At 34.9% G+C, this 17,582-nt stretch overlaps 1 protein-coding gene across 1 annotated transcript in view; it reads left to right on the top strand.

Moving 5' to 3' along the window:
• SEMA3A (semaphorin 3A) overlaps positions 1-17,582 on the top strand; it is a 202,670-nt gene that overhangs the window by 124,820 nt on the left and 60,268 nt on the right. Inside the window, exon 6 of the mRNA XM_021689684.1 lies at positions 2,866-2,985. Within this exon, the coding sequence (XP_021545359.1) occupies positions 2,866-2,985 (120 nt within the window). The remainder of the gene's footprint in view (positions 1-2,865; positions 2,986-17,582) is intronic.

Raw genomic sequence — 17,582 nt, 5'->3', positions numbered from 1 at the left:
TTGGTGTTGTTTTGTTATTTCAACCCTCCCCTGAATAGAGTTTACATGTAATAGTGAGTGTAATTATGGATTTTCCTCACACTAAAGCAAGCCAAAAAAAAAACAAAAAAAAACAAAAAATGGTTGGGTGAAATAGGGAAAGGGACTAAATAAACTAATTTCCAGTTATATAAGTAAAATAAGTCATGGAGATGTAAAAAAAAAAAATGCCATTCTTTACTCTTCCATTTCTTGATTATACCTCCTGTTGGGCATGTTCTATCTGACTACACTCTGATATGAAATTGTTCAGTTTTTCTCTTTTTCATGGTTCTCTTTTCACCTTTCCTGATTTTCATAACCTAACATGTGGTTGAGAGGGCAGTGAGGTTCAACTAATAATTTAATACTTTTGATTTTCCAAGGTAAAGAGGACACAAGGCATCCTATGGCTGGTGTGGCAACATTAAAATATTTGAAATTAATATGAACATTTTAGGCTGCTTTTACAACACATTTTTAACTAATGCCCTCTTAGTCACACAGATCAAGAAAATAATTTACCTGAAGTTTAAAAATCCATTACATCTATTTATAAATTATTTGTAAAAAGATAAAATATCAACCTTAATAAAAGTGTTATAGTGATTGAAAATAAGTTAAAATTAAGGAGACAGTAGGCATTTACATATTTCAGAGTATCTTTGAAACTCATAGATAGCTTATTCATAGCATTTTTGTGCTTTTAGAATAGGTTTCTTTTTTTACCTTGTGGGCAGATAAAATGTTATTGCAACATATGATGATGATAGCTGGTCAGATTTGAACTTGATATGTAATTAGGTGAAGAGAACACAGGATGCTTTTGAATCCCAGAGATACCATATTATGACCATTTTGAACATTATAGAGTACCATTCATTTACCTAGTAATTTGTACTTAATATATCGTCAGACTGTCATTTTTACTTGTCTTCATACACAACAATACAAAATAAATGATCACTATCTTAAAACTCATCTGTAAGAAAAAGTATCTTTTTATTAGTATTTCAAGTTAAACCTTGGAGTTGTGCAGTGATTTACTCTGCTTAGCTCTTCTCCACTGCCTTGGACATTCTCCAAAGGTTGGTGCATTCAGACGTATCAGAGAACCACAGGTTCTACCAAAGGAATTGATTTGAGTTGGAGCACTGAGAACGTCTGTTTTCATTATAAAGCCTTTAAGTGAGAATTGGGAGTGTGAACAAAGAATATCACATGAGAAATCAGATTAACAGGATTTTCCCAAAGGCATTTATACTTGAAAATGCACAGAAAGTTTTTTCAGTTTATCTAATAAATGTGAAAATCCTTTGGAAATGATAGTGTTATACAAATGTTTAAGTTATAATTTACTCCTATTTTATTTTGTGATTATTTTTCAAATCAGTGAATGCAGAAACATTAACTTATCCAAATGATCAAGATAATATTAAGTGTACTATCATTATGGTAGATTATTTAGAGAAAATTTTATATTTTTTTGTTGTTTCATTTTGCTGATAATTCCCTAGAGGTAAACAGGCAATAATGTGTTTCCTGGATGAAATAATGGCTGGTACTTTCTGTTTAAGGAAAGAAAATATAATTTTTACAACCTTCAGTTTATTAAAAGCTGGTAGGGTTTAATGTAAAAGGACTAGGATGAAACAGACCTGAGTTTGAACTTTCACCCTTACTTTCCTAGGCATTAGCTGAGCAGCCTTGGGTTTCTTGAACTGGAAAATAGGGATAACATTTACATCATGGGGTTGTTGACAGAACTAAATGAGATCATTTGAAATTGTCAAGCCACTGCCCAGCTGCCCAGCAAACACAGAATGGTATTCAGTAAATATTATGAGTCAGAAAACACAACAGAATCTTGAACTGTGTCTGTCAAAATTTCCTCCTCTTCACACTTTTTTTAAAAATTTTTTTATTGTATTTATTTAAGTAAAGTCTCTACACCCAAAACTGGGGCTTGAACTCATGACCTTGAAATCAAGTCATATGTTCTTCTGACTGAGCCAACCAGGCGCCAGACATATTTCTTTTATATCTGAGACTATGTGATAAACTTGTTTTTAGACTATGTGATAACTTATACTAAGTTAGAACACTTCTCCCACTTGATATATTCAAAAATAAAAAGCATGAAAACAATTTTGAGGAGGAAAATATTCGTCCTAACGTATTGCAAAATCTTACTCATTCAGGTACCACTAAAAAGGAAATATATTGAAATTTTTATTTCCATTAAAATAAAAACTGTAAGCAATATTTTATGATGGTAGCTTACCCTAATAAATAAGGATTTTAGAAGTGCTGTCGCTTTACACATATAAAAATGTGATGGGCACCTGGGTGACTCAGGTGGTTAAGCATCTGCCTTCGACTCAGGTCATGATCCCAGGGTCCTGGGATCGAGTCCCGCATTGGGCTCCCTGCTTAGCGGGGAGCCTGCTTCTCCTCTGCCTCTCTCTCTCTGTCTCTTATGAATAAATAAAATCTTTGAAAAAAAAAATGTAATGAATATAGTATGCGTTTTTTTCTTTTTTCTCACATCATAGTAGAAAGGAATAAATGTTATGTTTTAGTAATGTCCCCTGAACCATATTTTACTCCATTTTTCGAAGTTCCTACTTAATGAGGAGTCAGATACTTAGTCAGTGAGTGATCATTTACTAAAATACTCATTTCAACAAAGACATAGGATAAAAGTAACTGCCTAATGATGCAGAGAGCATTTCTCTTTTCTTTCTAGCAGGGTCTTTACATGAAACTTTTGTGTGTTTTGTTTTGTTTTTCTTTCCTTAATTGAATTAAAGGATGCATATGTGGTTTTATTTTGTCACAACACAGATGGAGAATTATACTCCGGGACTGCGGCTGATTTTATGGGGCGAGATTTTGCGATCTTCAGAACTCTCGGGCACCACCACCCAATTAGGACGGAGCAGCATGATTCCAGGTGGCTCAATGGTAGGTGGTGGGGGCCAGACCCCAGGCATGTTACATAACATGGGTAACTGTACTTGTCAGTGGAGAGCTTTCCTTGTGACTTGAGATTTAGTGTGCAGTTAAACTCATGGTGGTGACTTCATGACTGTGGGTGTGAGAAAATAGGGGAAGAAGAGAAAAGAGAGATTAAAAATTCAGGAAAATAGTTGCTCCATGCCAAAATTGAAGTTTCTCAGTAGTGAACTGTGGAAAGAAAGAGATCTGGGCTGGAGCTGCGGAAGGGAGGCAGTGGAAACAGATAAGATGACTTACCAGTCTTGTCTTACCCAGACACCACAACAAATCTCGTGATGTGGTATTTTTTTCCTCCACACCTCTCATACTGCCCTGAGAGCATCATACACGTTCTTGAATGTTTAAACAAATTGTAATGCTAATAACATTACATTGAAAGTGTTTTCAGAATTTCAAAGAACTTTTATTCCCTTTGATTCTCTTTTAATCTTCCTAATATCTTCTCTCAGTTTGTATAGGTGAGAAAATTAAAACTAATGTTTTATCTAAGATTATCTCTAACCCAGTAGTGGAAGATTTGGAACAAGAACCCAGTTTCTTGAACTTCAGGCACTGGCTTCAACTTGATCAAGTTTTTTAGATTTTTTTTTACTGTCTTTCTCTTTTTAGTATATAAATAAATTTAATAGAGGAGAAAATGTTCAAAATCTATATGCCTAAAATAAATAAATAAATGACATTTTTATTCAGATTTTGAACTAAATAATCCTAATCTATTCTTCTCTGTAGAGTTTGTTTTTTTTTTATTATTCACTTTCACATTTATCACAGATTTTTGTAATGGCCCCCACAATATTATCATGTTTTTTATTATTAAATAACTATCTCCATGTATATCTGTCTTCAGTCTTATAAAATAAAGCTGCCCAGACCCTAATCTCCCATCCATGAACTTTTTCCTGGTTTCCTGCCCAGACCCTAATCTCCCATTCATGAACTTTTTCCTGGTTTCCTGGAGTCATGGATGAGCTCCATGAACCCATGGAACTCATGGCTTATAGTCCATCTGTGTTCTCAGTAAGATGTTTGAATATCTCATTCTTTGAATTTCTACCACACCTGTTTTTCCTGCCCTTTTGGGGTACCCAAAATTCCTTTTATCACCTCTCTCATTGGTTTATTAGAGAAAAATCACACTTCTGTGAATTTTGCTGAAACTTCAGGAGACCATGAGTTGTCTGTGATAATTTTTGTTCTCATATATCTCATACTTTAAAGTGACTATTCAAAACATAAAACGTACCTCAAATTACCTCAGTCAGCATCTCTGCCCTGCAGCATTTCTGATCATCCTATTATTTTTTATGTATTAGTATGAATGGTGTGCCTCTTACCTTCCATGCTGCCTTTGCTCTTAATTGTATTGATGTTTTTTTCATAAATTTACCCAATGTACATTTCTTTTGCTGTCTTTCTCCTTCCCTGATTTCTTCCCCTGACCTGAAAACTTGCTCATCTGTTCTGTCCAGATTTTTCCTTTAATCCTGGTATGATGTAAAGTCCCTGTTTGTCTAAGTCCATAGTATGGTTAGGATCTTGTTTCCTCAACATTTTCACCACCGTTAGCCACCTTAAACCTGAGTTTGAGCCCAGGGAGCTGCTTCTTCCTAAGGCCACTAATAACTTTCTATACCTGTCTTTCAGTCTGTCCATTTGGATGCTATCTCTTACACTATTTCTCACTGTTAAATAGCCCTTTCTCTTTAAAGCGTCACTTCTCTTAGCTTCCCTCATTTCTTGCTCTGCCAAGTTACCAGTAAGCTTGACATCACTTCCCCACTGTTTGTATCTTAAATGCAGATGATGCCTAAGATCGTTCATAATTGAGTACAGACGCTGTTGTAATCAAAAGGGTCTGGACATAGAATCAAATATCCATGCTAGGGGTTTCAGGAGGAATAGTGTGTGACCATATGAAAAGTCAGAGGATTCAGCAAGGAAAAAAAAAAAGATGCTGAGATCACCATAAGACCATGTGTGCAAAACTATAAAAGAGCCAAACTCCAACAAAATCCCGGAGAACAATTTTAGAATATCCACTGTCAATTATTAAACTTTGTATGGAGTCAAAATTAGTGGGGAAAAACTCTTTCAAATTGCTATCTGGTCTATTCTCAAACTGAAATATATATGTGGGAAGGAAAAATGTTTGTTTTTTATTCATCAAGAAGGAGACTTTGATCTACTAAGAACTCTAAAGGGCATACAGGCTTTCCCTGTCCATGCGAAAGAAAATCCAAGAAGATGGAATAACATAAAGGAGAGTATAGTATCCATTTCATTTTTATGGCCTTGGAGGAAAAAAGTCATCAAGTTAAAGCTGCTTTTGTGTTGCACACTTACATGTTGACTGCTGAGTCTGAAGAATTTACACTGTGGGAAAGCAGTCATTGTCCACAGCTCTGTACTTCATCTTGCAAATGTGTAGTTCATTTGAGAATTCAGTTATCAGTCTCTCAGCACTAAACGTGAGAACTGATTTTACCAAATTAGCACAAAGGTTACATTTGACAGGGTGCAGAAACCAGAACTGCTGCAAGATGGAGGATGCAGACACATTTGAGATAGAACCAAGGGACTGTGTGAATCGCAAGCCTCCTGAAATTAAATGCCATTCCAGAATAAAATTGGAAACATAATGTTTACATATTCATGCATAAAATAAATGAGCTTGAGGCATCAGCATAGACTACACAATCATTTGTTCTGCCAGAAGTAATAAATACTTGCAAGGTACTTTTGAAAGGTCTTTGGGGCTATTAAAATTAATTTTGGCTCAGGACTTACTTTTCTCAAATCAGTTCAAACCTATTCAGTTATTTTGGACGAATCAGTTGGCCTGATTAAAAAAATCACCTATTTTAGGTGACTTTTAATTTTTGTTCCTGCTAAAGAAAAAAAACAAAACCAAATGCCTAGAATTAGATCTTAAAATATCTTGATATTTTTAATGGAATTTCACTATTTTCATAATCACTAAAATTTACATCAGTCAAGGTTTAACTTTAGTTTCATTTTAATAGAAAAAATTAGGAATGAGTAACAATTTTAGATGAAGAAACAGAAGAGAGGTGGAATCTATTGACTTTTACATAACTGCTTTTTAAAAAAGAATTTTTTAAATTAGCCCGAAGGTTAAGGTTACTAGGTGTTAGAACAACTTTTGATTTCAGAAAATGTACTCATATGTGTTTGACATGATGTGCCCAAATTCACTGTTTTTCTTGTGCATTATAAATTCTCTCAATATTATATCATTTTAACTTCATTTAAACTTCAATTCCAATTTCAACTTACTAACAATGTGAAAATTAGGTACAGTTGTTCTCTGTATATTGATAGTAAGGAAAAAAATAAGTTTATGCTTCTGTTATAATAATGATTTCTTAACATTTAGTATGTAAATACTACTACTTAGTTTTTATATGTGGTAGCCATTCATTAGAGCAGATGGATGGCTAACCTACATTTATTTTTCTTTTTGATGGACACTATTTCCAATATTATTTATAAATGTCTTGGACTAATGCTGGGATGCAATGTGATATGGAAGAAAGACTGTAGTCTTTGGAGTAAGACAAAGCTTCACCTTGACTTTACTTTTAATGGGATTATAATACTCCTTACCTCTTTTAGAAAACTGACCACATGATAATGTGTAAAAAGTACTAAGTGAATGATCGGCATATAGTAAGCACTTAATAATTGTGAATTTTCTCTGTATCCTTTATCCCACTTCCATTGGGTGGAGCATGCTTAGGAAGCTTTGTCAGACTCATTCTGTGAGTGATTATATTTGAGTCAGGGTGAAAGGGCAGTCAGAGTCGGGTTTAATATATAAAACCACATGGAACCTTGAGAGAGCCAAGGCCCAGTGAACACAAACAGACCTAATTACAGTGCCCAGAGTGTGAGGCCTTCCCACTCGTTTCAGGAAGACCTGTTTTCTTTTAGTGGAATTTCCTAAAAGGATCGTGCCTGTGGATAGACCAACCCACTTGCTTTTTTCTGTAATTGAAATGGTATGCAAGTCATCATTCCACTTCCTCTCACTTGTAACACTCATACCAGGATGGCTTGCCCTCATTGGAATCAGCATAGCTTCCTCTGCGGTCACATACTAGGATATTTCATGTTCTCTAAAGATTCAAGTTTCTCCACAAGACATTTTTATGAAAATAGAACCAAGCAATGTGACCACAAATAATCTATGAGAGCACAAATTAATATTGCATAGTACATAATCTGAAATCACTTGTACAAGTCTTTCGGTGCTCTATTTTAATTCTACCATCTTCAACGGCATAAACTGCCAGAGTATCCAGTTGGAAATTTTTATAAGTAAAATGAATTATCTAGCTTTGCATAATGTCAGACTTCTTAATAATGCCAGTCTGAATTATTTCTCTGGCTTAAGTACGTCAATATTATTTTGCCGACCTTGGGAGAAAAAGCCCTCAGGTTGCCTTATTTTATGGTTATGTGAACAGATGAGTATCATAGAAGTTGAGTTACCATTCAGTTAAAACAACAACAGCAACCATAAATGTATTCTTGTTTTCATAGCGTATGAAAGAGCAACAGGAATACCATCTTTTTTTAACTAATTGCATCTCCTATGACTTATACTCTGTATTCATTAAACATCCTGAGGCATCAATGTAGAGTCACAAATAAAAACAATATTTTTGGTTATTTTTACTGAAATCCTGAAACATAGATGTGTAATAGTTCAAAACAATCTGTACCTAAACACAACCGAATAGTTATCTGAGGTTTTTCCCACGGGAATCTATTGCCCAGAAAAATTTTCATACTGAAAAATAATGCATACCCCCCAGGAGTAATCTTTTTTTTTTTAAAAAAATACACAGGATGAAATTAGTCTACTCTCCAGATGATGATGAATTTAATAAACTCACTAAATATGCTTTTTCTTTTCATAAGGAGCACAAAGTTACCAAAATGTAACTTTATTTGGTCCCTTTTTCTGAGGACCTATTTTCTATGTCATATTTTGTCTAAAGAACATAATCACTTTTAACTGATTTTGCTTGAAATTACATTGCACTAATGAAAAAAATGAATAAAACTTTGGAGTAAAAGTTCACTCATTATTGGCAATGCTTAGAAGATGATTTTAGTTTTTTCAGGCCTCCGAGACAGTGTACCTGAATACAGTTGTTAGGATATGCAATGGTAACTGTTTTCGGTGATGAGCTAAAAAGTACAACATATTAGCCAAAACTTTGAACCCTTATATCAGAATTTATCATTGAATGGTGAAAGTAGAAATGTAACATTTAAGGGAATTATTACATTTATTTTAGAGAATCCCAGTTTTTAAATTAAAATTGATGAAAATATAGAAAAATGAGACAATATCCTGGAAAATTCTTTAAATTAAAGCCAGCTCCCTATGTCTTCTGGTTTTTAACATTTTTCTCTCTAGTCTTACCATCAATTTAATGAATAGAGAGCCTGTCTATACCAATTTCCTCTTCTAGACTCACTACATTCAGAGCTCACTGGGCCTCAATAGGGATTTACTGCTGACTGGGTAATCTGGGTTCATGTGTGCAGTGACATCAAGCAAGAGATTTACCCGAAGAAGTGGATGCCATGACAATGCGTGTAACCATGGTGTGACCGGCCTCTCTGACATGGCTCTCAAAAGCTTTCCCTCTGTGAAAACAGAAGCCTGTTTGCAAATTAATTAGTTTCTGGCGGCAGCTTGATTGTTGACCCAGAGTTTGTAGAGTGGAAAAACAATCAGATTAGTGTGCTCAGGGTAAAAGACCAGTGTGCAGTTGCGTGTGGCTTGCTCAACTATTGAAGCTATGAATGGACTGAAACAAATTCTTTTCTGAGACGCCTAGGCAGAGGTTAAGTGTGATGAGCCTAGAGCTCCCCAACAGCAGGGGCTGGGGAATTAAAGGATTTTAGCCAGATAAAGCTGAATGACAGCAAGCAAGGCCATTGAATTTTAATGGCATGGATAGTTTGGGGGGAAAAAAAAAAGCAACAACAAAACAAAACACTTCTTACCTTCTAATCACTCTGAGGGGGAAGAATAAATTTTCAATATTATTAAATGTCCACTTGACACAAATACTTCCAGAGTGGTAGATTTCAGAAGCTTTCAGACTGGAAGGTTTTAATTATAATGTCTCAAAAGCTATTATGATAATATTAAAATGGGAAAAAGTTACAAAGGAATCTGCCTTTTCATGTAGATAAAATATCTGTTCATGTATATATCCTGTTTCCTGAGGTGTAATCTTCACATGGCTAATAAAATTAAATCTGAATTAAGGAGAAATGTTGATTCCTGAGAATATGTATTATGCTGTTTATTTTTATAAGTATCCAATCAGATAATCATGCCAAGAAATGAAGTCTGCAAGTTTAGGACAAAAAGAAATCCTACATGCAGTTTTTGATGATTCAAATTTGTCTCAGTCAATAAATTATTGTTTACAATTTATTTTGTAAGACTGCCTAACACAATCAGCCATGTATACTCTTTCTTTTCAGATACCATTGTCAGATATCTCCCTAATAACAGCTCTGATGGCTATCACAATACTTCCCTGTTCAAAAATCGTTTATGTCTCTCAATTTACAAGTGAATTGAATCCAGATTTTGCTGTCTGTCAAGTCCTTTATCATCTAATCCTAAATGACTTCTCCAATATTAAACACTAACACACTCAAATCAAATAGAGTTGATTGTCCTCAAATTTACTATCTTTTTCATTTAACCATACCACTCTCCGGGTCGATTTTAATCTTTCCACCTTTGAATCTCAAGAGCACGTAGGTGCTTGCTCATATTTATCGCGGGGCCTCCCACGTTGCCTTACACTCTAGGAAATACCAAGTAAGAAATTCTTGAATGAACCTGCTTTGGAGGCTCTGGAGTCACATTGCTTGAGTTTGTATCCCAGGTCCTTCCATCTACGACCTACACAGCACTGGAGGCAATTCACTTATTTTCATCACCCCTTTATGATTTATAAAACACAGTTGATACTAATATACTGTTTTTCTGAGGAAGCACGAGACAGTCCATGTAAGTTAATAAGAACAGTGTCTGATAATACGCCCCATGCTCACAACAGCTATGGTTGCCGCCGTTGCTGTTTGCAGACAGGCTCCAAACAGTACGTATGGCACGTTTGGCAGATTCATACGCTGAACCTGCCTGAAGGTGGTTTGCCTTTTTAAATCTGTTCTCAGGCTGTTGTGTTTCAATTGATTGTTGTCATGGGCACTTAGTACATCAAGAACATATAAAATATTTAGCTTTAGTATTAAAATAGCAAATAAAATTTTAGTCAAAATAAGCTTAACAAAATTAGCAGAAGAAATAATGAAGTGATAGACCAAGTTTTTCCAAGTGTTAATAACTTCCCTCTAATAAGTGCAGTAGTCATCACATAAAGAAACCATTAGGTTAATTCTTTTTTTTTTTTTTTTTTTTTTTAAATTTTTTTTTTTTTTTTTTTTAAGATTTTGTTTATTTATTTGAGACAGAGAGAATGAGAGAGACAGAGAGCACATGAGAGGGGGGAGGGTCAGAGGGAGAAGCAGGCTCCCTGCCGAGCAGGGAGCCCGATGCGGGACTCGATCCCGGGACTCCAGGACCATGACCTGAGCCGAAGGCAGTCGCTTAACCAACTGAGCCACCCAGGCGCCCTAGGTTAATTCTTTATTAAAATTTTTCCAATATAATTAAGAAGAAATTGACTGCTTTGATGACTCCAGGAAAATCATTTATCCTGCTCTGTCACAGTTTAGCTTTACATTTTTTCATGTGTGGACATCGTCTATACCCCTTGAGATAGTGGCTAAAAGTGTGGAGTCTGTGGAGCCTGACTGCTTGAGTTGGACACGAGCTGACAACTGTAGGTAGCTGGTAGGAGATTTCTGTGCTTCATGTTCCCTTTTTTTGTAATGTAAACAATATTTTCTCCTCTGTTCAGTAGTTAGGATTATGTATGAGTAAATTCATATAAAGTGTTCGCAAAAGTGACCACTGTTATCAAAACCAGACAAAAGAAGGGGTGCCTGGGTGGCTCAGTTGTTCAAGCGTCTGCCTTCAGCTCAGGCCATGATCCCAGGGTCCTGGGATCGAGCCCCACATCGGGCTCCCTGCTCAGCGGGAAGCCTGCTTCTCCCTCTCCCCCTCCCCCTGCTTGTGTTCCCTCTCTCGCTGTGTCTCTCTCTGTCAAATAAATAAAATCTTAAAAAAAAAAAAAAAAGACAAAACAATTCAGTTGATGTTAACTGACTTTATAATGTTATGTATGAATTTTAAGGAATGGAACAATAAGATACCTAAATATGTCAGGTCGTTAAAAATGTAATAGAGTGCACCATCTCTCACTTAACAGCCACATGTTTCTAGGAAAGCAATGAAAGTGGCTGAAAGACAAGAACGAAATGATGACGTGGAGTGATGATGACATATGCCTTTCCTTAGACTGACTATGTACATACAGGATTTCTTACACAGACCTAATGATGTCTGTACATTTTGATGGAAGTAACCTACCACTCCTTTGCTTCCAAAGAAAAAAAAAGTATTTCTTAAACTTAATCACACTAAGTTACTTACACATGAAAGAAAGGCATTATAATGCTCTAAACTTCATATATCAACTAAATATAAATTACAAAATGTTATCCAGAAAAAGGGTCTTTAAAATGTTTTCCCAATAATATTAATAAGGAGAATTTAAGTATGTTTAGATGCCCTTTAAAGGAACATCTTCAAGGGGCGCCTGGGTGGTGCATTCGGTTAAGTGTTCAACTCTTAGTTTTGGCTCAGGTCATGATCTCAGAGTCCTGAGATCGAGTCCTGCAACCAGCTTCGCACTCAGCGTGGAGTCTGCTTGAGATTCTCTCCCTCCCTATCCCTCCCCTTCTTCCCCTCCCCACCCCCCCCACCCTCCCTCACTTCTCTCTCTCTCTCTCCCCCTCGCTCTCTAAAATAAATAAAATCTTTAAAAAGAGAGCATTTTCAAGTTAGGATTGTTCATGTCACTCTATACACAAACTAGATTTAAGAAACTAGACAAGAAAAAAATCAAAGCCCCTTCACCTCCCACCCCTGCCTCCTACATTCTGCTCTCATCATTCTCTCAGTTTCCTATAGCACTTTTGGATCATCACATAAATTCTGTATGTTAAGCTGTATACCACTATCCATGTGGTACTATATATATATAGAAGAGAGAGAGATTCAAAAAGAAAGATACACACTTGAAAACTAATTGCAATTCATTAGTAATAATAATTTATAAATTAATATGAGTATAACTGTTTTATTTATTAGAAATGTAGTTTCCAGTATTTTGCTCAATGATTTGCTAAATTATAACTGTTTTTGGATTTAATGTAAGCTGACAATGTAAGGGACCCATCAAAAATGTGTCTCTTCAATAGGTTTATAAATTTGCCTAAATTCACATAAATCTCTTTTGCTCATTTAATTGCTAATAAAAAAGATACCAGGGTTTCACTTTCAAAGAGACTATCCCACTTACACATTTATAAAATCCTAACATGAGTATATATGGGAAATAGGTGACAGCAGATTTAGCTTTCCCTTTGGGATCCACATGCCTTTTCTGTTTAACATACAATAGGATTAAGTTACAGCCAGTATAGAATAGTGTTTTCAGTTTATACATTATCTTATGACCCACTTACAATTTAGTGAACTTTTAGTATCTGTGATCCTGAAAGTAAATAATGCCAAGGCTGGTATCCAACTGATAACTGCCACTTAATTGCTTAATATCCATAGAGTCAGTGTTTATCAAATATGTTTTCTAAACACATTTAAGAATAAATGAACAAATTGTACAAATGTTTTGCAGGACAAAAGCAATCTTGTAAGTCACATGAAAATAAATGAATTCTGAAGATAGGCAACAATAACACATGGATTATCATCAAACATTACTCATTTTGGGGTGAATTAAAGGGAAAGAAACTAGTTGTACTGAAAATTCACAGTATAGGGTTTGGACTTACAGGGCTAGGCTGAACCGACAAGGTGTAGGACACCTTTCATCAATTACTTTCATGTGTTTGCAGTAATCATATTAAATATTTTGATTGAAGAGAAATTTTTGTAGTGGGATAATGCTGTTTGCCATAAGAAAACTAATGACTGCCCTTCCTGTGATGTCATTGCTGTTGATTTCCTTTAAATAAAAGGAGAAAAATCACATTCCTTCATAGTTACCAAGGTAAATATAGCCAACTCTGATCAGTCAATCAGTGCCCAAATTAAGAAAATTGTAGTGAAGTTGCCTTTGAAAGACCTTGAGATAATTGTGTGTTAATGAATCTTAAAATGTGAACTAATTTTCCATCTTTTATCCAAGCTGAAACTATTTTTATTTCCTTCCTTCTTCATTAATTTCTGAGTGAGAGCAACTTGTACACAGCAATTGAAAAGACTGGCTGCAACTAGGAACACGGTAGCATGAAATAGGAAAATAATGGCAGACTGTTAACAGGTCCAGCTTTGATGCTGTGCAGTGCGGAAGTCATTTGGTAGTGATACAGCAAAGACAGCACCAAAGAAGAAGGTAGCCATGTTATGAAGATTTGCAGAATCTTTACTAAAATTTATTAGCACTTTAATTTTGTCATTTTGATTTTGTAAAAATGTGTTGCGACTCCACTTAGCAGTACTGCCTGTAAGCCACTCATGAATTCCCAAGCTCTTCATCCTTGCAAGGATCATAGTTATTAATAGTTGTTACTAGTATGTTCGTAAAGAATGTTCTGGTAATAGCAAAATGAAACTTCTAATATACTTTTTTTTAAATTTTATTTTATTTTATTATGTTATGTTAATCAGCATACATTATGTCATTAGTTTTTGATGTGGTGTTCCATGATTCATTGTTTGCGTATAACACCCAGTGCTCTGTTCAATACATGCCCTCTTTAATAAAAAAATGTTTTTTAGAAAAACAAATCTGCCCACCGGATAGAGCCTGCAAAGAAAGCAAAAGGGGAAGGAGAAATAAAGGGAAAAAAGAACAATTCCTAATGGTAAATAATAACTTCCTGATTAGTTGTCTCCATCCCTCAACCATAAGAAACAACCTATCACACTAATAAAGTTTATAGTACATAAACCAAAATAGAAATACCCCTAAAACTATACCATAAAATCTCCTTTCCAACAAAGGTCTGTCCCTGAAGTTTGTAATGTAAGTTAGATGTGATACATACTAAAGAATTTTTTCATAGTTCTGAGCATTGCAAAATGTTAGTAGAATGTATAATAATTCCTGAAAATACTCAGATTGCCATTTTATTTCTTAATATATGATGATCAGCAAAAACAATTAAGATACTATGTAATATGATAAAGGTAAAATAGCTACATTTCAATGGGAAGTTAAGAGATCACTTTTAGGCAGAGATTAAACCAATTTAATAGCTGTTTATTTTTACAAAATAAAATGTATTTTCTGTTTTTAATGAGTATTTTTAGTCTCCCCAAGTCTAGTCCCTTTTCATCTCAGTGAACAGTATTTCCATTTCTCTATACATAACTCAAGTTCATCACTCATCCCAGTTACTGACATACAATGCTATTCTCTCCTTCTCCCCTGCAGTTCTATTCTAAGTCCTCCTAGATTAACAATAATAGCACAGTGAATAGCTAGCTACCAACATATTACTTTGGGCAACTTCCATTTTCTCCATGCATTAAGCACTCTCTAGGTACCAAGAACTGTTATAAGAAACAGAGCTGAGTAAGAGCAATCCCTGCCCTCCAAGATAATACTTACAGAACTTTTTATAAGTGAAAAACCCTGAAAGTGGGATCAGATGCATGTATTTCCAAGATGTCTTAATATCGTAAAACCATTGTTTAAAGGGAGGAGGTACTATCCATTTTTCTTTCAAGGAAACACAAATTTTTTATTCAGTTGATTTTCAGACTTTCATTCAGTATCAAAGCCACTGACTGTTTGAGGCTTTCACTATAAAATGATAGCAACATATAACAATTTATGAGGGAGGCTGTCTTTTGTCCGTACACCTACCGTCTTCTCTTAGAGACTGTGTGTATAAGAGAGTTCCAAAAAATTAAGAAATTGGAAACCCTTTTAAGTTTTAAGGAAAAAGAATACAAATCTGTCAGAATCAGAAAAAACTGTAGATAAGATGACACAGGTTTTAATAATATGTTATTTTAATGTCAGTTATTCCTAATTATAAAGACATACAGATGGCCAACAGACACATGAAAAGACGCTCAGTATCACTGATCATCAGGGAATTATAAATCAAAACTACAGCGAGATATCGCCTTACACCTGTCAGAATGGTTAAAATCAACAACACAAGAAGCAACAGGTGTTGGTGAGGATATGGGGAAAGGGGAACCCTCTTACACTGTTGGTGGGGATGCAAACTCTGGAAAACAATAGGAGTTGCCCCCAAAACTTAAAAATAGAACTACCCTATGATCCAGTACTAGTAAGTACTATTAGGCATTTGCCCAAAGAATACAAAAATACTAATTCAAAGGGCTACATGTACCCCCAACGTTTATGGCAGCATTATCTATAGTAGCCAAATTATGGAAACAGCCCAAGTGTCCATCAACTGATGAATGGATTAGGAAGATGGGGGTATATATATATTTCTTGCTATGTGGTCTAAGAAATATATTCTAATAATATGTAATTATGTAGGACTCAGAATATTGTTCAGATAATGGTTCTATGTATTTTTTAATAGTTATTTCATCTGAAATTGGAGGTCCACCAAAAAGTAAAACTAATTTCAATTTAATCCATATTAAAGACATTAGAAACCATTTCTTACTGTTACTAAAATAAAATGGCTAACCCTGTACTTATTAAAAAATAAGTTGGGAGTTCTTGATTAGGTATCTGTAGAAACAACTTTATATTAGTACTCAAAATACGTAATCATTCTTTAAGCAGAAACAACTGGAAAGAGTTGCAAAAACAAAAAACAAAAAAGATAAGAATAGTGTTAATAGAGTACCTGCACTGAGCAAAAAGTGAAAATTGATTTAAGCATCAGAAGCAATTTTAAATTGGATTCACCACACTGTAGATGCTGTGACATTGTTATTACACTGAATATTTGAAAGTTTTAATAATAATTAAAGAAATAATTTGAAAAATTGATGTCCTTACCTAAGGAAATAATTGAAATAATCATGAACAGGTAAAATCCTGTACTTGCATAGAAATTTATGCTTTTCACAGTGCGTCCTATAAGACTACTTCATCCTCCCCAAAACCCTGTGAAATAGAAAACTGCAAGTAATAAAATTTAAGCAACTTACAAGAGGATAGTAGTAACCTGCTGTTGAGACTAGACCCATGTCTTCTGAACCTCTCAGCTCTGTTCTCTGACGTGTTCATTATAGTATTTACCATTTTAAACTTTGTGTATTTCTGTTCTTTGCTAAAGATTTTACACACAGGAAATGTATATCGAGTTAGAGACTGGGAAAATACAGGCGCATCCATTTTTAAAAAGCAAAGATTTGCCAGGGTTAAAGGATTTTATCCTATAATGGTTCATAGAATGAATTGTGTTATTTATGCATAGCTTTAATCACTGAAGTCTTGTTGGTATATACCTTTGTTGCTAAGAGTTTGGCCCTTGGACGAGCAGCATATGCATCTCTGGGAGCTCGTTAGCAAAGCAAAATCTCAGAGCCTACCCAGACCCTCTGAATCAGAATCTGCCCTCTATCAAGATCCTACATTAAAATTTGAGAAGGACTAGACTAAAACATATTACAAAGTATATTACATCTTTGATTGTTAAAGAGACAGACATAATGGTTTTGTTCCAGTCTTCCTGGGTAGACTATCTTACATCTCAGCTTAAATTGACAGCACACAAGAATGTGTATGTGTGCTTGTGTGTATTCTTTGGTTAGATTAAATTACTGCTCTTGATGTGGTCTAATCTGAACTCTCCAATTCCTCTAATCAGCCTTCTGAAATTAGTGGTTTTTGCTTCCATTTAAACTGGGGAGATATAAGTACTAGCCACATGTGTCCTTTGAACAGGTTGGCTGGAATTTCAAGCACCAATCACTGATAAGAACTTTATGTAAGGCTAGTAGGACCTACCCTTACCCTGCTTGAATCCATTCTGCTGAGACAGTGTCCGATGAATGCAACTGGCAGCACGTTTACCATAGCCCATAAAATCTCCCACAACTACATGTCTTGCTAAATGTTGAGAACTAAAAAAAAAAATTGTGGTAGAGGTGGTGACTTTTAGCGTTCAGTGAAGCCCCAAATAGTTAAAAAAAAAAAAAAAAAACTTGTTTTCAAAACAGTTATTATAAATTAACTGTCTTTCACTACAGCTGGACTAATACTAATAATATTTTATTTTAAATAATAAAACAGATTGGAAAATAGCAACATAGAATTAAAACATGTGATAACTGTTATTTTCCTCTAAACATCTTTTTGTCAAAGCATCCAGTAAATAAA

This window comes from Neomonachus schauinslandi, chromosome 12, assembly GCF_002201575.2.
Source record: "Neomonachus schauinslandi chromosome 12, ASM220157v2, whole genome shotgun sequence".
Lineage (NCBI taxonomy): Eukaryota > Metazoa > Chordata > Mammalia > Carnivora > Phocidae > Neomonachus > Neomonachus schauinslandi.
The sequence above is the reverse complement of the archived record's forward strand: the minus strand, read 5'-3'. Positions and strand labels throughout refer to the sequence as shown.